Source organism: Oratosquilla oratoria, chromosome 14 (genome assembly GCF_046742065.1).
Source record: "Oratosquilla oratoria isolate Oo_2021 chromosome 14, ASM4674206v1, whole genome shotgun sequence".
NCBI lineage: Eukaryota > Metazoa > Arthropoda > Malacostraca > Stomatopoda > Squillidae > Oratosquilla > Oratosquilla oratoria.
The window spans coordinates 61,390,350-61,414,709 of record NC_134790.1 but is presented as its reverse complement, the minus strand read 5'-3'; the positions used below and the strand labels follow the sequence as shown (position 1 = coordinate 61,414,709).

At 40.8% G+C, this 24,360-nt stretch overlaps 1 protein-coding gene across 11 annotated transcripts in view; it reads left to right on the top strand.

The window, feature by feature from the left end:
- The window catches only part of LOC143032886 (pleckstrin homology domain-containing family F member 2-like), a 215,611-nt gene extending 192,464 nt beyond the window's left edge, over positions 1-23,147 (top strand). For 7 of the 11 annotated variants that reach the window (XM_076198101.1, XM_076198102.1, XM_076198103.1 and 4 more), the window contains one exon: positions 22,810-23,146. In XM_076198101.1, the coding sequence (XP_076054216.1) occupies positions 22,810-22,941 (132 nt within the window). In that variant the 3' untranslated portion in view covers positions 22,942-23,146. Of the gene's footprint in view, positions 1-4,933; positions 4,966-22,809 lie in introns of all 11 variants that reach the window. The other 4 variants (XM_076198097.1, XM_076198099.1, XM_076198096.1 and 1 more) reach the window with 2 other exon arrangements.
- Positions 23,148-24,360: the final 1,213 nt, after the last annotated feature.

Sequence of the window (24,360 nt, the reverse complement as noted above, 5' to 3'; positions counted from 1 at the left end):
TGGATAGGTGGGTCGCTGGGATAACTTGTCCTGTGCGTTGGCTAGCTCGTTCGCTTCGCTGGGTAGGACTCACAGCGAAGGTTCGAGTTGATGGGCTTGCTGGCGTTGGGTAGGTTGCACAACGTTCCTGCACCGGGATCTTGTGCTTGCTGATTTCAGATATGTTGAATCCCGCGCAGTTTACCAGATATTTTGAGTCCCGCGCTGTTTCCAGATAAGTTCATATCTCACCGCTGCTGCCAGATATGTTGGATGGTATCTCAACATATGAGTTGTGGTAGTACGTGGTCGTAGTTGAGCGGTGTTCGGAGGCTTTGAAATAAAAGCAGCAGAGCAACGTGTAGCTCTGTCTCTCTCTGTGGTCTTTCTCTTCTTTATTTGGTGACAGGAGGTGCTTATATACATGGCTCGTGGTTAGGTTGCCGACGAGATAATATTTATTTACAAGATGCAGTTTTAGCAAATATTAGAGATCAGGATAGGTTTTAACTACCTTATACATTGCATATACATATTTACAAATGACATACAGTTGTCCGAGGTTGGACAGGATAGACATATCCCGTAGGAAAGGGATTTAAATATAATGTGTATCAATGCTTGGCTTGGTGGCAATCCTTTAGGGTTCGTGAGGCGTCCAACTGCGCGTGAGGTGTCTGCCTGGACAATAGCGACCTGACCCGTAGTGACCAGGTGCGTGAAGATGTCAGGTCGAGTACCAGGCTACTCTGACTGCACCGAAATGCATCGGTGTCGTGCCGATAGTATAAGCAGAGGTGGTAGATGAATGTCTAGGAGATTTTGGTGGTAGATTACGTCTTCTAGGAGGTCTAGAAGCTACATAGACAAAATGTAGAGAAAAGGGTAGTTTTGAGATATTGAGCTTTGAAGTTCAAAATACATTTCCCTGCATTTTTTATATATTTCGTTTAGTTTTTTTTTTTTTTTTTTTTTTTTTTTCCCTCCTCTCCTCTCTCTCTGCGACAATCTTCATGCATTCTATGTCATTCACATGTTATTATAAAGTGTAGCTGGTACCTGGTCCCCCCTTTTACGAGGTATTAGCAGCTCAGAAGGCAAGGGTTTCAGGAGGCACCACCTCCCTCATTGTCGCCAGGTTCTCTTACTAGAAAGCTCCCGGCTGGAAATCGGAGCTGAACAATAGTTTTCTCTTCCTCTTTCTGGTCTTTGGTATCCCTTTCCGTTCTGTGTCTTTGTCTTGTTCCTCAAGTGTAATGATGGGATTGACTCCAACCAAGTGAGAAAGAAGATTATGTGTTCTTCCAAAGTTATGATCAATGACAGTCGCTCTTGTGACGAAAAGCACTCGGAGCGTTTCATTTGAAGAGGCACGTGATGGTACGTCACGCATGCTCGATGTTTGCGGTGACGTCATTTGAGAAAAGAGGATATGGAGGGGTAGAGGAGTGCGATAATGCGCGGTCAGCGTAGCCAAGCCCGGGCACGCAGCAGCACTGCTATGAGTCATCTCCAGTAATAACCAAGGCAGAAGTACACACTTTCTCAATAATTTGATTCAGTTTCTTAGCTTTCATGAAACGCACATTTCTTCTTCGACAATTCGCTTTCTCTGCCTACTCACAATAATTCTCTCAGTTTACTCACGAGTGCGAAGTCCTTTCCCCACGTGTAGGACAAGTTTCCAGCTAGTCTATATTAGTGAATAACAAAATATATCGCATTTGTGCCATTTTTATTGCGATGAAATAACTTAGTCGAACATATGTGCAGCGAAGGTGTACTGGGAAGTGGGGGAGGGTCAGAAAAATAGCCATAACTCCTTTATTTTTTGGTATTTCGATGAAATATTTCAGGACTGGCTTGCCAAAGGTCACTAGATGACAGGGAATTTTTTTTCGAATATATATATATATATATATATATATAATATATATATATATAGATATATATATATATATATATATATATATATATATTTATATATATATTTTTTTTTTTCTTTCTTTTTCTGGAAATTCATCGCAACAGCCCCCTTAAGAGAGGGTAGAGTGCTGGAGGAGTGCCTGTATAGTTCCACTTTACAAGGGAAAAGGGGACAAGTGTGAGTGTAGTAGTTTCAGAGGGATCAGCTTGTTGAGTGTTGTTGTTGTTGTCGTTCCCTAGACTGTCTGTCTGAGCAGTCCCGTCTCCCCAAGGAATGCCACAGCCGAAACTGGGTTTTCCCACAAATCCTTTATAGAGTGTATGTTGTGTTGTTTGCGTGCATGATTGTGTATAATGCAGTCTTGTTGAGTGTAGTTGGGAAGGCTTATGGGAGGGTCTTGAATGAGAGGATTAGGAGAGGAACAGAGGAAGTAATTGGTGAGGAACAGTGTGGGTTTAGGACAGGTAGGGGTTGTGTAGATGAGATTTTTGTGGGAAGACCGATATGTGAGATGGATTCCATGCAAGACTTTGTAAAACTTGTAAGCTGGAATTGGCAAAGTCTTTATAAATCCTATGGTCAAAATCCCAGAGTGAGGGAACAGTTCCACAGCCACTAAAAGTGGGCATAGTATCCCCAATCCATAAAGGTGGCAGCAAAGGACAGGCCAAAAATTACAGGCCAATCATCATAACCTCCCATCTAATCAAGATTATGGAGAGGATCATCCACACGATTCACAAACCACTTAGAAAGTTTAAATGCCTTCAATGACGGCCAGGCAAGGATTTTCTTGTCTCTCTCAACTGCTCCTACACTACAAGAATATACTTGAGACCATAAAGGAAAGTAAAAATGCCGACATAATTTATTTATACTTTGTGAAGGCATTTGACAGTGGACCATGGCATCTCACACCATAAATTGAAAGGATATGGTGTCTGTGGGAATGTTGGGAAATGGATCCATAGCTTCCTGGTCAATCGAATTCAGCAGGTGTCTGTACAGGGATGCCTATCAAAACCAAGCCAAGTAACAAGTGGCGTCCTCCAAGGATCAGTGCTAGGTCCCCTTTTGTTCTTAGTAATGATTGGGGAAATTGACAATGGTTTACACCACTCTTGTGCTACTTCCCTCACCAACAACACAAGAGTAACCAGCAAACCATTGAGGTCAAAACCCATGTTAAGGACTTAGGAGTCCATATGAATGATGTATCCTTCTCACTACATATATATACCAAGACTTTTTCCCCCTTAAAGGGAGGTAGTCAAAAAGAAAAAGGCATAAAAACCATTCCCACCCATCCCATCCCTAAATAACACTCCCCTCCACCCTCCCTCTTGTCTTGGCACCTCCGGGATGACAGGTCATCCCTGCACCTTGTCCACTGCCCTGGGTCAGAAGCAGTGTCGCAAGACACAGCACATCCACAGCAAGGCCACTTCATTAAATTGGCAACCCCCCTCTGTGTCCCCCCATGCAGAAAAGGAGAAGACGGGGGAGAAATCCCTTCGGGCTGCATCAAATTTTTCTCACACATACTACCTCACCCCCCATATCCCCCCACCCATTCCACCTCATGCATCACAACATCAGCCATATACAACCATTCTCCATTCACCCCTGTCTTCTGTCCTCTCCCATCCTTCCTCAACAGACATTCCCCATCCATCTCATCCTAGGACACCCCCTCATGTTCACTCCCTCAAACCACACACACTCTCCATTTCTAATCCTGACACATGCTCTACTACTCTTGTAAAAACTCTTGACAGCTCCTAGAAGCTTTCCTCCTATCCTGTATATCTGCAAAACCTCCCACAGTGCCTCCTGTCTACCCTGTCATAAGCCTTTTTCAGATCAATAAGAGCCCAAAAATCATCCTTACCTTTTCATATAGCTTTCTCACATATCTGTCTTACCACAAATATCTGATCTATTTAACCTCTACCTCTCCTGAGTGGGAGTGGATTTATGCCTTTGACTTTGGCTACCTACCTTGTAAGAAGGAAAAAGCCCTTGGTGTATGTATTATAATAATTGTTACCATATACAAATGATGTGAACAGCTTAGAGTTAAAATGGCATTGTAATACAAATATTGGCCACCTATTCATACACTCAATCTAGGGCCCCAAAAAGAAAAGTGTTCAATATTCAAAGGTGTTGCTTAGGCAACTAAGGTAACACCCCTGGATTTGCCCCTGGAAACCAATACATCATAAACAACGGTCTAATGTTTCTCCCCAGAGAGATCAGTTGGAGGGCCCAAGGATCATTGGTTGTCACTGTAGGGCTGTGGGTTTTTTACTCAGTAAAACTGGAGACAACCGTTGACTAATTGCCAATTAGGTTAATACAATAATAGGATAGGTTATGGACTATAGTTTTTCTCTGGAGAAATATATCAAAACAAGTTGCAATTAGAACTGAAGTTTGTGAAAATCATAAGTATTTTGAAACTCTCCAAAATTGTTGTGCACATTGTCAGTTAAGGACACACCAAGTCTCCATTAAGACTAGCATATACAGAGCCCAGTAATGGATTACCACAAAAGCTTGTTTGAGAGAGAGTGAGTGGGGGTGAGAATGGAGATATATTGAGAGTGAATAGGGAAGTGTTAGAGATTGGGTGAGGGAGAGGGTGGTATAGATTTGCTGCTTCATGTGAAGATAACCTTTTTTTTAGTTTACATGAAAAAGGACATTTTCTTTACCAACACCAGTAGCTTTAAAGTTCTCATGGTTAAGCTTCCATTTTTGTTTATTGATTCCATGACTAGGGCTTCATCTTGAGTGATGAGTTACACCATTGAAATTCTCTTTGTGAGGTTTGATTCAAATTCCATAGTGATCTCATTTGTTGGTGGACCTATATGTGTAGAATTTATGCATGTTTGTGTGTTTGTAAATGTTTAGAATTTTTATATTCAGAATTTATTAAAAAGAAATGTTGGTTTCTATGCCTTTTATATTTGATTTAATTTTCTATATCTAAAATATTACTCTCTTACTGTCCTCCAGATGATCTCAATTAGTTCCAGTGATTGGCAAGTGTGAGTTTGTTAGGTGTTGCTTTCATATAGCTTGAGAGTGAAGCAGTTTTTCATATATAATATTCTCCCTGTATATTTATTTGTTGTATCTAAAACATAATTTTTTTTCCCTTATACCTAACAATTATAGTGTAGTGAGTGCTAATTTTAGTTTGAGTAGTATAGAGATACCAGTATCTTCTGGGGATGGTGGACCTGATGATTTTTGGTAACATGCCTACTCAAGGAAACTTGATTTATATATATTACATCATACCCACAGTCCTCAGTGGTAGTGCCAACATGTATTTTATAACCTTTTGAGTGGACACAATGTAGAGTTATATCCTGGAATGTAGTTAGGGAAGGGATTTAATGTAGTATTTCCATCTTAGTAGGAAAATGATCAAAATATTCCTTTTGGACTCTGAAAGACAGAGCTAGATATTACTACCAGCATTTTTCTTATTCCTCTGTTCCAATATACCAAGGGCACGCATTAACAAAACGAGAAACTGGTTGTTAGGTGCTGTTTGATATGTATTGAAATGCATGAATTGAAGACCATGATTTCTGTCTAGTAAGAATTGACATGGGAAGTGATATTTGCTATAATACTGCTGTTAAAGACTGAAGATATTGTATACAGCATAATAGGTTCTCCAGATTATAGTTGTACTTATTCCATGAAATTTAAAGTAATTAAGCTGTACCCGTTTTTCATGGTAAATTCTGCAAAAGAAACATAGGGCAACAGATTGATTTGTGGAACAATGTTATATTCAGGCAACTATAATTTTTCTCCTTTATTGATATTATTGATAATTGTTTATTATTATAGTATTATTGATATTGTTTTTAGCTCTTTTCTCCAGTAAGGATGGTAGCCAGCTAGAAAGTGTCTACTCAATGGGTTGTAGAGTTGTGGCTAACCTTTTAACACAGTAACTACTAGTTTATCATATCAATTTTATTGGATGAACTGAATTTTTGTGATGCATGTTATGTTTATGTTAACACTCCATACACTTACTATATAATGGGGAGCTTGGACCTTCTTCAGATCGTCCTTCTTGGAGAAAGACCAACTACTTCCTCACCAACTCCTTGTGGTTCCCCCCTGGTATCAACTCCTACTAAGGAAGTTGAATCTAAGTGTGAGGTAGTGAAATTTTCTCCAACTACAGAACAGTAACTTAATTTTTCCTATTACTAAGCCAGTCTTCTGGCAATAGGGCATGATATTAGGGACAGGGGATGGTGATCTCTGGATGCCCCTTGTCACAAAACACATGGTAGGCAGTGCAGATTCAGTGGATGCCCTACACTGGAACTTAGGAGGAGGATGCATGGCAACAATCTGCATAACTGAGCAGTCCTGTTCATTATTCATTCTGCTCACAATGGGAAAAATTCTACATTAAAGAGAGAAAAGTGGAAGAGAAATGGGCAATCTTGATGGAAATCTATAATGAAGGAGTGAATAGGTATGTACCAAGACATAAACAAGAGAGTGTGTACATTAAATGCTGGTTCAACAGAAGATGCAGTGAGGCAAAAGATAGAAGAGACAAAGCTTGGAAAAGATGGAGACAAAATAAAAATCCTGGAAAGTGCCAAATATATATAAACTATAGAAATGAATATGTAAAAGTGCACAGAGAGGAAAAAAGAAACTATGAAAAAGACATACAGAAAAATGTAAAGATCAACCCAAATTATTATACAGATATGTGAATGGAAAATTAAAAATAAACAGGAAATGGTGAAACTACACCAAGGAAATACAGAATACACAGACCTAGAAATGGCTGAAGTCATGAACAACCACTTCAAGTCTCTTTTCACTAGAGAAAAAGTACAGCATTGGGACAAAGGAAGTGAGGTGCGATCTCCCCCCATGAGGGAAATAATAATAATACAAAAAGAAATAATAGAGCAGTTAACAAACCTTGATGTTAGGAAACTGCACAGCCCAGACAGAATTACAAACTGGATACTAAATGCAAACAAGAACGAATGGACAAAATATACAACATAATAAGTTGCTCACTCAAAGAAGGAAAATTACCAAAGGACTGGAAAAATGCCAACATTGTACCAATATATAAAGGAAGAAACAAGGAAGCACCAACTAATTACAGACCGATCTCCCTAACAAGCTCTGTAGCCAAAATTTGTGTGAAAATTATCAAGAATACATGGGTAAAACACCTGGAAGAAAATAATATAATAAACCCGAGACAATTTGGATTCAGACAGGGAAGATCATGTACCACAAATTTAATCTGTTTTTATATACATACATATACCAAAGGCTTTTTTCCCCCTTATAAGGGAGGTAGCCAAAAAAACAAATGCATAAAAACCACTCCCACCCATTCCATCCCTAATACACCCCACTCCCTTCCACCCTCTTCCCTCCCTCTTATCTTGGCACCTCCTGGATGACAGGTCATCCCTGCATCTTGTCCACTGCCCGGGGTCAGAAACAGTGTCACAAGACACAGCACATCCACATTAAATTGGCGACCCCCCTCTCCGTCCCCTCATGCAGAAAAGGAGAAGCCTGGGAGAAATCCCTTCGGGCTGTATCAAATTTTTCTCACACATACTACCTCACCCCCCATCCCCCCACACATTCCACCTCATGCATCACAGCATCATCCATATACAACCATTCCCCATTCACCCCTGTCTTCTGTCCTCTCCCGTCCTTCCTCAACAGACATTCCCCTCTTCCCCAAAGCCCCTTTTACCCCATCCATCCATCTCATCCTAGGTCGCCCCTCATGTTCACTCCTTCCACATCTGCCTTCCACACCTCTTTTACTAGTCTTTCTTCACTCATTCTTTCCATGTGTCCAAACCATCCCAATACTCTTTCATCAACCCTATCTCCCAACTCCTTTTCCACCCCTGTTCTCTTCCTCACTCATTTCTCACTCTATCCAGCCTGTTAACCCCTATCATACTTCTCAGACACCTCATCTCAAACACATTCAAACTCCTCTCTTCCTCTTTTATGTTCCATGTTTCTGCCCCATACAGTGCTGTTGGCACAATCACTCCTTCATTTCATATAATCTCCTCTTAGCATCCATTCCCAAATGTCTATTTCTCATAACACTTTTTAATCCACCAAGGCATTTACTCGCTTCTCTCAATCTACACTCTACCTCCACCTCCACTCCTGCCACATTTGCACACAAGTATCTAAAACTATTCACTTACTCCAATCTCTGCCTTAATACTCACTTCCAGTCAGGTGCCACCTTCACACCTTGTACATCTCATCACCTTTTACCCACATTTATCTTCAACTTCCTTCTTTCACACACACTCCCAAATTCTGTCACTAACTTCCTCAATCCCTCCTCTGATCCTGCTACAAGTGCACTGTCATCCACAAACAACAGCTGGCTCAGCTCCCAGTTTTCTCCATTTTCTTTAACCATATCCAATCCCTGACCCACCACCGTTTGCATTTACCTCTTGCACCACCCCATCCATGAATAGATTGAACAGCCAGGGTGACATAACACATCCCTGACGAAATCCCACCTTTACCTCAAACCACTCACTCTCTCCATTTAATCCTGACACACGCTCTACTACTCTTGTAAAAACTCTCGACAGCTCCTAAAAGCTTTCCTTCTATTATATCTGCAAAACCTTACAGTGCCCTCCTGTCTGCCCTGTCATAAGCCTTTTCCAGATCCATAAAAGCCCCCAAAAAACATCCTTACCTTTTCCTATAGCTTTCTCGCATATCTGTCTTACCACAAAAATCTGATCTTCGCAACCTGTACCTGTCCTAAACCCACACTGTTCCTCACCAATAAAACCTCTGTTCCTCTCCTTATCCTCGCAATCAAGATCCTCCCATAAGCCTTCCCAACTACACTCAACAAGCTAATCCCTCTGAAACTGCTACACTCACACTTGTCCCCTTTTCCCTTGTAAAGTGGAACTATACAGGCACTGCTCCAATCCTCTGGCACTCTGCCCTCTTTTAAATAGACATTAAATAACCTCACCAGCCAGTCCACCATCACTGTACCTTCTTTTTTCACACATTCTGCATGACATCCATCCAGACCAGGTGCCTTACCTGCTCTCATCATCTTAACAACTGCCTTCTCTTCATCCTTATTTCTCCTCCATTTTCCTCACTTATCAAAGTCATTTTCTTAGCACTTCCCGGATATAATACAAGAAAGGGATGGGCTGATTGTGCTTTCGTAGACTTACAAAAAGCCTTTAACTAAGTGATATGGTTTAATGTCACAAACTCCCCCTATCAGAAGGCTAGGACAATGCTCCTTACAGAGGACTTTGTAGCATGGAATTTAATTAATCATGCCATTGGTTCAACTTCGCCAGTGGCAGGGTTCGAACCACCATCCCCTCGACCTTCGCCGTAAGTAACAACACCCTAACCCGCTCAGCCAATGAGCTTCCAGTACCACACAAAAAATTATTAAAAAATAATTGGAAAACATAGAAGGGATACAAGGCAACCTACTAAACTGGATGGAGGACTTCTTGCATGGTAGAAAAATGAGAGTAGTACCCATAGAAAAGTATTTCCGGTCGGAATGAGGTGATTAGTGGAGTCCCACAGTGATCTGTATTGGCTCCAATAATGTTTGGTATTTATGTGAATGACATGGATGATGATGTGAAATGTTACATGAGCTTCTTTGCAGACAATATTAAGTTGTTGAGGAAAGTGAAAACACAGACTGCAAATCACTAAAGACAGACTGGAACAAGGTTTGAAAATGGAGTCATAAGTGGGAAGTGGACTTAAACATTAAGAAATGTAGCATAATGGAGTTCGTAAAAAGTAAAAAAGATTATCAGGACAATATACAATTGGAACTAAAGAGGTAAGAAAGTGATCTGAAAAAGACCTGGGAGTAATTATCTCAAATTACTTGTCCTCTGATAAACAAAATTGTTGGAGAATCCTATAACTTGCTAAGATCAATAAAAGTGGCGTTTACTTTACCTGTTTGGACGAAGAAACTATTAAAAAAATATTAGTCTCATTAATAAGGCCTAGACTGGAGTATGCTGTGACATTATGGTCACCTGTACCAAAAAGAATAGAAAGAAAATTGAAAGAATCTAGAGACCAACCGCAAAAATGGCCCTAGCACTTTCAAACTTGTCATATGAAGAGAGACTGGCAAAATTGAAGTTACCAACTTTGGAACAAAGAAAAGAGAGAGAGGTGACCTACTGACCATCTAAATCATGAAAGGCGTGGAAATATTTTATAGAGAGGACTTACTAAATTGGGACAAGAGGAATGTAGGCGTCATGAGGAGCAAGTGGGTACGCGATGATGCCGACGTCGGTGTCTTGATTATATTTATTGTAGTCGTACCTACGTAACCTCCATTCTCTCTAAACTGGCTTCATCATATTTTCTTTGGTTATCAAAATTCACGGGTGGAAGAGAACAAACGAATGAGCACTGACTTTATTTTTTATAATGCGATTATTATGACGCAACATCACACGTCGGGCAGCTAATGCTACCAGACGTGCGATGTGCCCCGGAGTGAAGAGGTTAAGGATAGTTATAGAAGAGATCTAAATAAAAACAGTTTTCCACACAGAGTGGTGGACACTTGGAACAAGCTGGACGAAACAATAGTGTGTGCAAAAACCATACACAAATTTGAGAGCAAACTAGACACTGTGAGATATAAAGGTGGGACACCACGAGCGTAGCTCCCCTTCCCATAAGATACAACTAGGTAAATACATAAGGAGGAGGCTAGAAAAGGTGCCTCATAGCCCCCCTCATCCTCACCTGGCTGAGGAACTGCCCCCAGCAAGATCTCTTTTATTGTAGCAAGAACTACACTCAATTTGTTGCCCCAAGTCTCTTGCAGGAGACCCAAGTAAAACCTCTACTCCTAGAAGAATTATGCCACTATTCTTCTGTTATGCTGTCCCCCTTAAACTGTCTTGTATTTTTCTCTCTTGCCATGTGTCCAATATGATAGGGGAGATAAGAATTCTGCCACTGAGTTTCCCATGCAAGTCACAAAGATGACAAAGTAGGACAGAATGATGAGACTATGTATCCTGCTCAAAGCATAAAAGGGTCTGGGAGTTTTCCAACCAAAATCCTTAAGTTGGGTATTAAAGGTGCATGGTTGTGATTCAGATAAGAGTAAAAAAGGAACAGATAGGCAGTATGTTTGTGAGAAGGAAGATGGATGGGTTAGCATTAAGTGAAACTAAATTGAAATGGAGAGTTGATTTTGAGTTTGGGATTGTGGTGGGGAGGGTGTCAGGAGTAAGGAGGGGATGAGGAAGAAAAGGGGTAACTGCTGGTAAGTGAGACAGGAAAGCATGTGGTGGAGTGGAAGAAAGTACCCTCAAGGTTAATGTGGTTAAAGGTAAACTGGGATGGAACATGTGGATTTATGTGAGTGCATGTGGGCCTGGTAGTGAGAAAAGTGTAGAGGAAAGAGAGGCTTTTTGGATAGATTTGAATAAGTACATTGAGAGTTTTTGTAGGAATCTCAATTTAGAAGTGTTGGGAGATCTCAAAATTAGAGTAGGGGATGAACCAATAGATGGAGCAGTTGGGAAGTTTGGAATGCTAGGTAAAAATAGAATGGAGATGTATTTAGAGAGTTGATGATAGCTAACATAGTGTTTAACCCCTTCCATACGGTGCCGCACACGTAGGCGTCATGGGGAGCGAGTGTATTCGCGAGGCTGCCATATCGGCGTCTTGATTATATTTATTGTAGTCGCCCCTCCATAATGACATTCTTTCTAATTCTTTTGTAATCGCATTTTCTATGGTTATCAAAATTCACGGGTGAAGAGAGAACGATCGATATAAGCGGTGACTATATTTTATGATGCGAGTATTATTACGACACGTCGTACGGCTGGCATTGGCTGCTGCCACCGAGATCTAAGTCCATGACGCCTACGTGTGCGGCACCGTATGGAAGGGGTTAAGAAAGAAGTCAAGGATAAGTGCATATGGGAAAGGATGATGTAGGGAAGGGTGGTTGATAAGGCATTACTGGACTATGTAGTGGTATCCTAAGGAAGAATAGGAAGAGTTCTGGATGTCCATGTTCTTTGGTTTGGTGAAATGTAAGTTAAGAGCAGAGGATAGGTGGAAAAAAAGGAAAAGGTGGTGGGTATAAAGGAACTTAGAGTAAAAGATTTGAATTAGAAGGAAAAAGAAAAGCTGAGAAAAGTATGGAGGGTGGTGAAGGATAGAGTAGAGGTGGGAGTGGAAGAGGAATGTGCATGTTTCAAAGAGGAATTGACAAGGTGTGCAAAGAAGGTATGTGAAACGAGGAGGATGGAAGGGAATAGAAGTAAGGGAAGTGAGTGGTAGGATGATGAATTAAAAGATGATAGAGGAGAAGAAGCAAGCATATAGGATTGGTTGCAAAGTACTCTTGAATTATATGAGATGTACAAGGGAAAGGATATATGCCCCGTGGGGCTACAGGGAGAAGGATGCCTAGTCCCTCTCCCCGTCCCTTTCTTCTCGCCTCTTACGATCCAAGTGGGATACTTGGTCATCCGGGGGGTGCTCGGATGAGAGGGAGGGTGGGAGGGGTGTGGAGTGTATTTAGGGATGAAATGGGTGGGAGTGTTTTTATGCCTTTCCCTTTTTGGCTACCTCCCTTGGAAGGGGAAAAAGCCTTGGTATATGTATGTATGTATGTACAAGGGAAAGAGAGGAGAAGCAAAATGTAAAACAAAGGATGCAAAGAGGAGAGCAGATGTAAAACAGGGTAGGAGTATGACAAATTTTGGAAAGAATCAAATGTTTTGGAATAAAGTTAACCCCTTCCATACGGTGCCGCACACGTAGGCGTCATGGGGAGCGAGTGTATTCGCGAGGCTGCCATATCGGCGTCTTGATTATATTTATTGTAGTCCCCCCTCCATAATGACATTCTTTCTAATTCTTTTGTAATCGCATTTTCTATGGTTATCAAAATTCACGGGTGAAGAGAGAACGATCGATATAAGCGGTGACTATATTTTATGATGCGAGTATATTACGACACGTCGTACGGCTGGCATTGGCTGCTGCCACCGAGATCTAAGTCCATGACGCCTACGTGTGCGGCACCGTATGGAAGGGGTTAAGAGTGAGGGGAGTCAGGCAGAGAAAAAGGTGTAAGGTACAGATAGACAAATGTTAAAGGAAGTGAAGGAGAAGATTGGTAGAGTATTTTAGAGAGTTGCTAAATGTGGAGGAGGATAGGGATTGTGGCATTGGAAGGAGCCAAGTAAATGAGGCATAAGGACCTTTAACCCCTACAGTGTCAGCGGCATACGTTGTATGCTGCAATTGTTTTATGGATTGAGCATCAGCGGCATACATTGTATGCCACAATTTCAAAAATGGACATTACATCGTGGGTCAAATCTCTAGTAATGACCAAGTATCCCTATCCATTGGCTATAAAAAGCACCTAAATTTATTTATTGACAAAACTGGCAACCCTGGCAGCAATTTTTCGGGGGGGTAACTTGGGGTATAAAATCGGCCTTTAGGATGTAATTTAGGCAATTCTGGTGCACGAAACAAGGTATGAGGAGGTGAAGTTGTACTTCGACAGGCAGGTGCTATTTAGTACATATTCAGATGTATAGAACTGCCAATTTCGCACTGCCAATTTTCGTAATAAATGCATAATACAAAATGTGGCTGGGCAATAATGGTGTGATGATTGCTTACTAAAACATTTTACAAAACAATAACAAACACCACAATCACCTATCCTCCATGAAATTATGAAGAAAAAAAAGATACCAAAGAATCAATTTACCACATAACAGTGATGAATATTTGCCAAAAAATCCACAAAAACTATTTATAAACACATATTCCATAAGTGTCAGACTATTATGGACAACTGTACATTGACTTGAAAGATCATAAATGTCAAATTACTTCACTTTCTGAAATTCTAACGAAACTTCTCAAAAAAAAATATGACTTCGTTCAACTCGCATGGAGTGAAAAAAGTCTATTGATGTTCTATCAAACTTTCACATGCATATCTCGACAAAATCGACCCAGTTTCTCCACTTCTAAGCTAAGGTGAATCAAAATAAGCAAGATTTGTTGGTTTTACATAATTTTGAGTTGATTTAAGCAATAAATAAAAATTAGATTTTGGCTCCAACGCTGGAGGGGGGGATTATATACATTTGCCCAGCGACGCACGGGTTGAAGATGATGATAGCTGGTAAGGCACATTGGTTAGATGGGTGTCATGTGGAATATCAGAAAAGGGGAGGTACAGTTATAGTAGTTGTTTAATGTTTATTTCAAGGGAAGGGAGAGTGCTGGAGGACTGGAGGAGTGCCTGTATTGTTCCTCTTCACAAAGGAAAAGGAGGACAAATGTGATTGTAGTAGTTTTAGGGGGATCAGTTTGTTGAGTGTAGTTAAAAAGGCATATGGGAGGGTTAATTGAGAGAATTAGAATAATTAGGAGCAGTGTGGGTTTAGGAAATGTAGAGGATGTGTAGGTCTATTTCTTGTGGTTAGGCAGATTTGTGAGAAGGATTTGGCAAAAGGTAAGGATGTTTTGTAGCCTTTATGGATTTGGAGAAGACTCATGACAGGGTAGACAGGAACACACTGAAGGAGGTATTGTAGATATATGGGATTAGGGGAAAGCTGTTAAGGGTTGTCAAGAGTTTTTATGAGAGTAGCAGAGTCTGTGTTAGGATTGGAAATGGAGATAAGTGGTTTGAGGTAAAGGGGGGCTGCATCAGGGTTGTGTTATGTTGCCATTGCTGTTCAGTGTATACATGGATGGGATGGTATGGAAGTGGGAAGTGAATACAAGGGTGATGGGCAGGGCATTGGAGATAGAGATAATGGAGGGAAGTGGAAGGTGAGTCAGTTGTTGTTTGCGGACAACACTGTGCTTGTGGCGGGGTCAGAGGGGGGATTAAAGCAGTAAGTGATGGGGTTTCGGAAGGTATAAGATAGGAGAATGTTGAAGATAAATATAGGTAAGAGTAAGATGATGAGATGTACAAGGAGAGAGAGTGGTCGTAAGTTGGAAGTTAGTCTCAAAAGAGAGAGAGTGGTCGTAAGTTGGACGTTAGTCTCAAAGGAGGCTGAAGGAAATAAATAGTTATAAGTATTTGGGGTTGCATATGACAGGAAATGGAGGAATGGAAGTGGAGGGAAACTGTAGTTAGAGAAGCAAGTAAATGTTTTTGGGGAGTTAAAAGGGGTCATGAAAAATAGGCATCTGTGACTAGATGCAAAGAGAAGATTACATAAAGGGGTGAGTGTGGGCAATGACACTGTATGGGGTAGAGACATGGAATTTAAGAGTGACAGAAAGGAGAAGTTTAAATGTGTTTGAGATGAAGTGTGAGAAGCTTGGTAGGGGTTACAAGGTTGGATAGAGTGAGAAGTAGGTGCAAAGGAAAGTGAGGGTGGAAAGGAAGCTGGCAGATAGGCCTGATGAAAGATTATTGGGATGGTGTGGGCACATGGAAAGAATGAGTAAAGAAAGATTTGCAGAAAGTGTGTGGAAAGCATAGGTGGATGGAGTGAATTAAGGGGATGACCAAGGACAAGATGAATGGATGGAGTGAAAGAGGCTTTGACCAAGAGGGGAATGACTGCTACAAAGGTTTATAAAGGAAGAACATACTAGTAGGAGACCTTTTGGTCCATAACTAGGTTGGATGCAAATATAAACTAAGTAAATGAAGAAATTGATAAGCAAACCAAACAATTGGCAGGCATTACAGTATATTGCTTAGGTATTTATCTAAATGGATCATAAAATTTCAAATTGCACTACATTGCACTTCCTCTGTGGGAAGTATATTCCATTCATTGAACTCACTGTTGGCAAAGTTGTTTCTACCCACTTCCAAATTCAGTCTACTTCCTGACAGCTTGGAGACAATTATTTCTCATTTGATTTATATTCAGTGTGAAAATCTCATCACTTTTGATGGTGTCTATTCCCTTTAAAATCTTGAAGACTGGTATGAAGTCACCTTTGAGTCTTTTTTATTGAAAAATAATTTAACACAGCCTGAAGGGATATCTCCCTATCTTCACTTTTTCGGCATGAGGAGGTAGAGAGGGGGAGTTGCCGATTAGATGAAGTGGCCTTGCTGTGGATATCCTGGGGGGTGGGGGGTGGGGTAGTATGTGTGAGTAAATTTTGACGCAGCCCGAAGGGATTTCTCCGCGTCCTCTCCTTATATGCAAGGGGGGGTCGCCGATTAAATGAAGCGGCCTTGCTGTGGATGTGCTGTGTCTTGCGACGCTGCTTCTGACCCAGGGCGGTGGGCGGGGTGCAGGGATGGCCCGTCATCCGGGAGGTGCTCAGATGGGAGGGAGGGTGGGAGGGGTGTGGAGTGTATTTAGGGATGAAATGGGTGGGAGTGTTTTTATGCCTTTCCCTTTTTGGCTACCTCCCTTGGAAGGGGGAAAAAGCCTTGGTATATGTATGTATGTATGTATCATTATTCTATATATATATATATATTTTTTATCATATTTTTTCCACATCTGACCTAGTTGTGGACTAAAAGGTCTCCTGTTGGCATGCTCTGCCTTTGTAATCTTTTGTATGAGGTGAAGGCAGTTGTTAAGATGATGACACCAGTTAAGGCACCTGGGTTGAATGGCTGTCATGCAGAAAGTTGAAAAAAGGGAGGTACAGTGATGGTGCACAGGCTGGTGAGGTTATTTAATGTATGTTTAAAAGTTTAAAAGAGGGTAGAGTGCTGGAGGACTGGAGGAGTGCCTGTATAGCTCCAATGGAAAAGGGGACAAGTGTGAGTAGTAGTTTAGGAGAATTGGTTTATTGAGTGTAGTATGGAGGGCATATGGGGGAGTTTTTGGTTGAGAGGATTAGGAGAAAAACAGGGAGTAATTGGTGAGGATCAATGTGGGTTTAGGACAGGTAGGGGTTGTGTGGATTGGATTTTTGTGGTGAGACAGATATGTAAGAAAACTTTAGGAAAAGGTAAGGATGTTTTTTGGGCATTTGTTAATTTGGAGGGGACTAGTGACAGGGTAAACAAGAAGGCACTGTGGGAGGTATTGTAGATATGTGGGATGGGGGAAAGCTGCTAAGAGCAGTCAAGAGTTTTTATGAGTAGTAGAGCCTGTGTTAGAATTAGAAATGGAGAAAGTGAGTGGTTTGAGGTGATGGTGGGACTTAACCTGGGTATTCAATATATACATGGATGGGGTAGTGCAAGAGGTATGCAAGGGTCAGGGTCAGGAATTGGAAATGGTTAAAGAAAATGGAGAAAAATGGGAGATAAGCCATTTGTTGATTGCTGACAACACTGCACTTGTAGCAGGATCAGAGGAGGGATTGAAGAAGTTAATGACAGTTTGGGAAGGTGTGTAAAAGAAGGAAATTGAAGATAAATGTGGGTAAAAGTAAGATGATGAGATGTACAAGGGATGAAAGTGGCAGCAGACTAGAAGTGAGTATTAAAGAAGAGAGACTGGAGGAAGTGGATGGTTTTATATACTTGGGTGTGAATGTGGTGGGAAATGGAGGTGGAGGGTGTGAATGTGGTGGGAAATGGAGGTGGAGGGTGTGAATGTGGTGGGAAATGGAGGTGGAGGGTGTGAATGTGGTGGGAAATGGAGGTGGAGGTAGAATGTAGATTGAGAGAAGTGGGTAAATGCTATGAGGGATTAAAAAGCGTAATAAGAAATAGATATTTGGGAATGGATACTAAGAGGAGATTGCATGAAGAAGTGATTGTTCCGAAAGCACTGTATGGAGCAGAAACATGGAACATAAGAGAGGAGTTTGAGATGAGGTGCCTGAGAAGTATGATAGGGATTACTAGGCTGGATAGAGAAGAAAGGTTAGTAAGAGAGGTGTGGAAGGAATGAACATGAGAGGTCGACCAAGGATGAGATGGATGGATGGGGTATAAAGGGCATTGGGAAAGAGAGGAATGTCTTTTGAGGAAGGACAGGAGAAGACAAGATTGGGGTGAATGGAGAATGGTTATGTATGGATGATGCTGTGATGCATGAAAGGGAGTGGGTGGTAGATGGGGGGAGTGAGGGGGTATGTGTGAAAAATAATTTAACACAGCCTGAAGGGATATCTCCCTATCTTCACTTTTTCGGCATGAGGAGGTAGAGAGGGGGAGTTGCCGATTAGATGAAGTGGCCTTGCTGTGGATATCCTGTGTTTTGCGACACTGCTTCTGACCCAAGGCAGTGGGCGAGATGCAGGGATGACCCATCATCCAGGATGAGCCAAGATAAGAGGGAAGGAGGGGGTTGAATGGGAATGGGAGTGAAATATGTGGGATGGAATGGGTGGGAGTGGATTTTATGCCTTTGTTTTTTGGGTACCTCCCTTGTAAGGGGGAAAAAGCCTTTGGTATATGTATGTTATTTGTTATTGTTCCATTGTTTATTAGTATTGTTATTATTTTTATTTTTATTTTTATTTTTAAGATGAGAGGGAAACAATGGATGGTGGATGGAAAAGAAATGGGAGTTGGAGTGTGCCTTGGCTGGCTACCTTATATATAAGAGGGAGAAGGCCCTTGTTATATAGATAGATTTTATCATGATTATTATAATCATCTTTGATACTTTAATTACATATATGTAATTATTGTCATTATTAATATTATAATTATTGTTAGTGTTAGTATTATTAACTTAGGAATTTGTTTAGGAAGCAAGTCCAGCATGATTACATATGGGAGAGGGTAGTGGAGTATCAAGAAAAGTAGGAGTGTTGGATGTACATATTCTTAGGGGAGAGGGTGGGGGAATATCATATAATTTTTTGGTGGAAGGTAAGTTGAGAGTGGAGGGTAGATGGAGAAAGAGAAAAAAGACAGAAGGTATGGAGGTGCTTAGAGTAAACTGGTTAAACGAGAAAGAAAAAGAGAAAGGGTACAAGAAGAGTAGGAGGAAATGAAGGATAGAGTAGAACTAGGAGTGGAGGAGGAATGGGGATGTTTCAGGGAGGGAGTCACAAGGTGTCCAGAGATGGTATGTGGAACAAGGATGGGAATAAATGGAAGGGTAGTGAGTGGTGGGATGAAGAAGCAAAGAAGGTTGTGGAAGAGAAGAAACAAGTATTCATAGACTAATTGCAAAGTAGGACAAGAGAAACATGAAAGATACAAAGAAAAAAGAAGAAGAACATAAGATAAAGGAGAGCAGATGTAAACTGGATAAGTGTATGACAAAATTTTGAAAATAACAAAAAGATGTAATGGAAAGAAATTAAAGAGAGCAAGGGGAGGTGAATCAATTATAGAAGAAAAAGTAAAAGGTGCAGATAGAGAGGTGATAATGGAAGAGGCAGTGGCAAGAGGAAGATGGCTGAGTATTTTAGTTGCTAAATATGGAGGAGGATAGGTAGGAAAAGATGGTTGCAGTAGGAGGTGCTAAAAAAAATGACAGTGATGGATGAGGAAAATGAGGGAGAAATAAGAAATGGTGAGCTAAAGTAATGTTCAATACAAAAGTTCAAAGTAAAGAGATTGTAATTGATGATGAGAGTCTTGAGGAAGTTGAAGAGTATAATTATTTAGGCCAGATGGTGAAAGTGATGAAAGATCATGATAATGAAATAAAAAGACGCATTACAGTTGGTTGGAAAGTGTTTGGTAAGTATGATAAGATCCTGAGAGGCTCTCTACCTTTATGTTTGAAACGTAAAGTTTACAATCAATGCATTCTACCAGCAATAATCTGCGGGTGTGAGACTTGGAAACTAACGAAGGCAATGGAAACAAAACTAAGGACAGCACAGAGGAGAATGGAGAGATCAATGATGGGAATAATGCTGAGAGACCGAAAAAGAGCAAGTTGGGTGAGAGAGCAGACTAGAGTGAAAGATATTGTGGAAGCAGTAAAAGAGAGACAGTGGAATTGGGCAGGTAAGTTAGTGCGAACAACTGATGAGCGATGGAGCGGGTGTGTTGCTGAGTGGATGCTGCTAGATGGGAAGCATGGAGGAGGGAGACCAGACAGAAGGTGGAGAGACGAGATTGAGAAGTTTGCAGGAGTGACGTGGCAGAGGATGGCGCGGTCGTGTGAATCATGGAATGCTATGAAGGAGGCCTTTGTTCAGCATTGGACTTAGGATGGCTGATTTGATTGATTGAGGTGAAAGCAGTGAATAAAATTATGAGAGCAGGCAAGGCACCTGTGTTAGATGGGTGTTATGCGGAGTGTCTAGTAAAAGGAGGTTTATTGATGGTGGACTGGCTGGTGAGGTTGTTTAATGTTTGTCTAGGGTAGGATAGAGTGCCAGAGGAATGGAGGGGTGCCTGTATAGTTCCACTTTACAAGGAAAAAAGGGACAAATGTGAGTACTAGTTTCATAGGGATTAGTTTGTTGAGTGTAGTTGGGAAGGCTTATGGGAAGTTTTGATTGAGAAGATTAGGAGAGGAACAGAGGGAGTAATTGGTGAGAGACAGAGTGGGTTTAGGAAAGGTAGGGGTGGTGTGGATCAGATTTTTGTAATAAAACAAAAAGGGGATGTTTGGGGTTTTATGGATTTGGAAAAAGTTTTTGACAGGGTAGACAGGAAGGCACTGTGGGAAGTTTTGCAGATATATGGGATAGGAGGAAAGCTGTTGAGCAGTTGAAAGTTTTTACGTGAGATGTGCAGCCTGTGTTAGAATTAGAAATGGGAAGAGTGAATGGTTTAAGGCAAAGGTGGGACTTCACCAGGGGTGTGTCATATCACCGTGGCTGTTCAATGTGTATATGGATGGGGTGGTGTGAGAGGTAAATGCAAGGGTAATCGGCAAGAGATTGGAGATGGTTAAAGAAAATTAAAAAAAAATGGAAGATTAGCCAGTTGTTTGCTGACAATACTGTACGTGTAGCAGGATCAGAGGAGGGATTGAGAAAGTTAGTGACACAGATTTTGGGAAGGTGTGCGAGAGAACGAAGTTGAAGATAGATGTGAGTAAAAGGTAATGAGATGTACAAGGGAAGAGGGTGGCAGCAATTTGGAAGTAAGTATTGAAGGAAAGAGGCTGGAGGAAGTGGATAGCTTTTGGTACTTGGAGGTGCATTTAGCAGAAAAGGGAGGAATGGTGGTGGAGTTTGAATGTAGATTAAGAGAAGCAAGTAAATACATATATACATACACATACCAGTGGCTATTTCCACTTACAAGGGAGGTAGCCAAAAAAACAAAGGCTTAAAATCCACTCCCACCCATTCCATCCCCACATACTCCACTCCCATTCACCCCCACCCCTCTTATTCTGGCTCCTCCTAGATGAAGGATCATCCCTGCATCTCACCCAGAAGCAGTGTTGCAAGACACAGCACATCCACAGTAAAGCTGCTTCATTAAATCAGCAACCCCTCCCCCCCTCTCCATCCCCTCATTAAATGAAGCAGCCTTGCTGTGGATGTGCTGTGTCTTGCTGCAATGCTTCTGACCCAGGGTAATGGGTGAGATGCAAGGATAATTTGTCATGAGCCAAGAGAAGATGGAAAGGAGGGAGGGGTGGTAAATGGGAGCTGAGCGGGTGGGGATGAAATGGGTTGGAATGGAATTATGCCTTTTGATTTTGGCTACCTCCCTTGTAAGGGGGAAGAAGCCCTTGGTATATGTATTATTATTTAAGTATTATTATTGTACATACATATACCAAAGGCTTTTTCCCCCTTACATGGTTAGTAGCCTTATTATTGTAATCATTAATATTATTATTATTGAATTAGTGACAGTTTGGGAAGGTATGTGATAGGAGAAAGTTGAAGGTAAATGTGGGTAAAAGCAAGATGATGAGATGTACAAGGATAGAGGATGGCAGTGAGTTGGAAGTAAATTTAAAGGGAGATAGGCTGGAGGAAGTGAATAGTTTTAGTGTTTGGGGTTGCATGTGGCAGGAATGGGAGGAGTGGAGGTGGAGATAAGTTGTAGATTGAGAGAAGCAATAAATACCTTGGGGGATTAAAAAGTAGAAATAGGCATCTGGAAATGGATGCAAAGAGGAGATTGTATGAAGAGGTAATTGTGCCGATGGTTTTGTATGGGACAGAGACCTGGAATTTCAAAGAGGCAGAGAGGAAAAGTTTAAATGTGAAATATCTGAGAAGTATGGTAGGGGTTACAAGGTTGGATAGAGTGAAAAATGAGGTGAGAAGGATAGTGGATGTGGAAAAAGATAAGTTAGATAGGGTTGATGAAAGAGTGATGGGATGGTTTGGACATATGGAAAGAATGAGTGATGAAAGATTAGTAAAAGAGGTGTTGAAGGAGTTGGGGGAGTGGATTTGAGGGGATGACCGAGGATGAGATGGATGGATGGGGGTGAAGGGGGCATTGAGCAAGAGGGGAATGTCTGTTGAGCAAAGAAGGGAGAAGGTATAAGATAGGGATGAGTGAAGAGTGACTTTGTACAGATGATATTGTTGTGCAGAGATTTTTTGATGCAGCCTAAAGGGATTTCTCCCCATCTCATTTTCTGCGTGTGGGGATGGAGAGGGAGCATTAAAGTGAAATGGCCATGCTGTGGATGTTCTTTGTGTTGCGACATTGCTCCTGGCCCAGGACAGTGGGCAGGATACAGGGATGACCCATCATCCATGAGGAGCTAAGATGAAAGAGGTGATAGGGTGATGGGTGGGAGTGGAATGGTTAGGAGTAGGTACATGCCTTTGACTTGGCTCCTTCCCTTATAAGGAGAAAAAAGCTCTTGGTATATAAATAGGTTATTGAATTACAAAAATGTATTACATTTTTTATGATAGGTAAGTCTATCATCCAGTATTGCTGGAAAGGATTAACTTTTTTCTCTCTCTCTTTTCTCTCTTATCAGACAATGACATTTTATGAAGGGAACAAGTTGGATCAGAGTAATGGAGACTCTGAAGCACCCGCTACTGTAAGTGGTGAGCAAGAAGAACAGCAGCCACAGCAGCCCACGACAACTCAGGATCTACTGGACTGAGCTCCAGAGGCAATCATGAAAGCAGTATAATGCCACCCAGACTTTTTCCTGATTTTGTTATTGGAAAATGATGGCATCCTCAGACCTTGGTAGCGGTGAGTTTCTGACTTTGGGATAGAGTTTTGCAAACAATTTGCTGAAACAGTTATAGAAATATTAAAATGTTTTGTTTTCACAGTTTGGACATTGACTGTGCAATTTAATTAAGATTTGTTTAAAGATCAGTAGGTAATTGGTGTTACAGACGTTTGTACAGTACATGTTAGAGTGGTCGCATATTTCTTTGATATTTATAGCATAATTTGGGTTACTATTAAGTTGATGACAGCATCCATTGAAGGGGATTTATTTTCCATCCATGTTTTTAGTCAGCCCATGTACAGTTTATGCAGAAATAGTTTGAATTATTGAGTTAGCTCCCTGTATAATATATTATCTCAAAATATTGCTTTCCAGAATACTGTAGTATGTGCAGTTTTATTTTCTCATTGGGTTTTAAACTTGCTTTCTTGAGGTATATGCAATATTATTTTATTACTAGGACTTTTTGTACACAATGATGAAAAGAAACAAAAATGTGGATGTTTAGAGCTGTGGCAACTTCTCTCAACAAACTTTTGTCAGTTGTTTTGACAATTTTTATTTCTTCCAGGGTTGAAAACCTGAGTTTACACATGAAGGAAAGCATTTTTTCTATACCTTGCATATAATAATACAGAAACATCAAATCCACCCTAGACCGTCCTCTCAAAGTTAGTTGAATGACATTGGGCATGAAGTGGGAATTAACATTGTGAATAGAAAACTATTATATATCAAATAAGAAACTATCATACTTCAGCTATTAAAACTGGATTGCACAGATTTCTCGTGTACCAATGTTCCCATCCATTAAATTAAATGAACTTGCAAGAAGATCGATGACACTGCAGAGGGTACATACTTCTGTTTTTGAATGTTTGCTGTGTACACATGTGAATATGACATTGCCATTGGCATAAAACACAATGCACTAGACATCATAAATACTAGACGTTGATCACCCATAAATAAAACTTTGCAGCATTTGGATTAAAAGCCATAGAACATTAATGAGTTACTTTAAATAGCTTAATGGAATTGGTGATTTATTAATAGCCAAGTAATGTACAATAATTCACAGCGAATAAATAAAACAGAACAGCAAAATGCTTGTGGTCAGATACATATATATACATATATATATATATATATATGTATATATATGTATATATATATATATGTTAAAAGTTAAACCCACTCTCGGAAAAAGATAAGCTGAGATACGGAGTAAACCGTATATTTCGACCACTAACTGTGGTTGAAATATACAGTGGGTTTAACTTTTATTTAATTCTTGTGTTACGACATCTACGTTACTTGATTTGATATATATATATA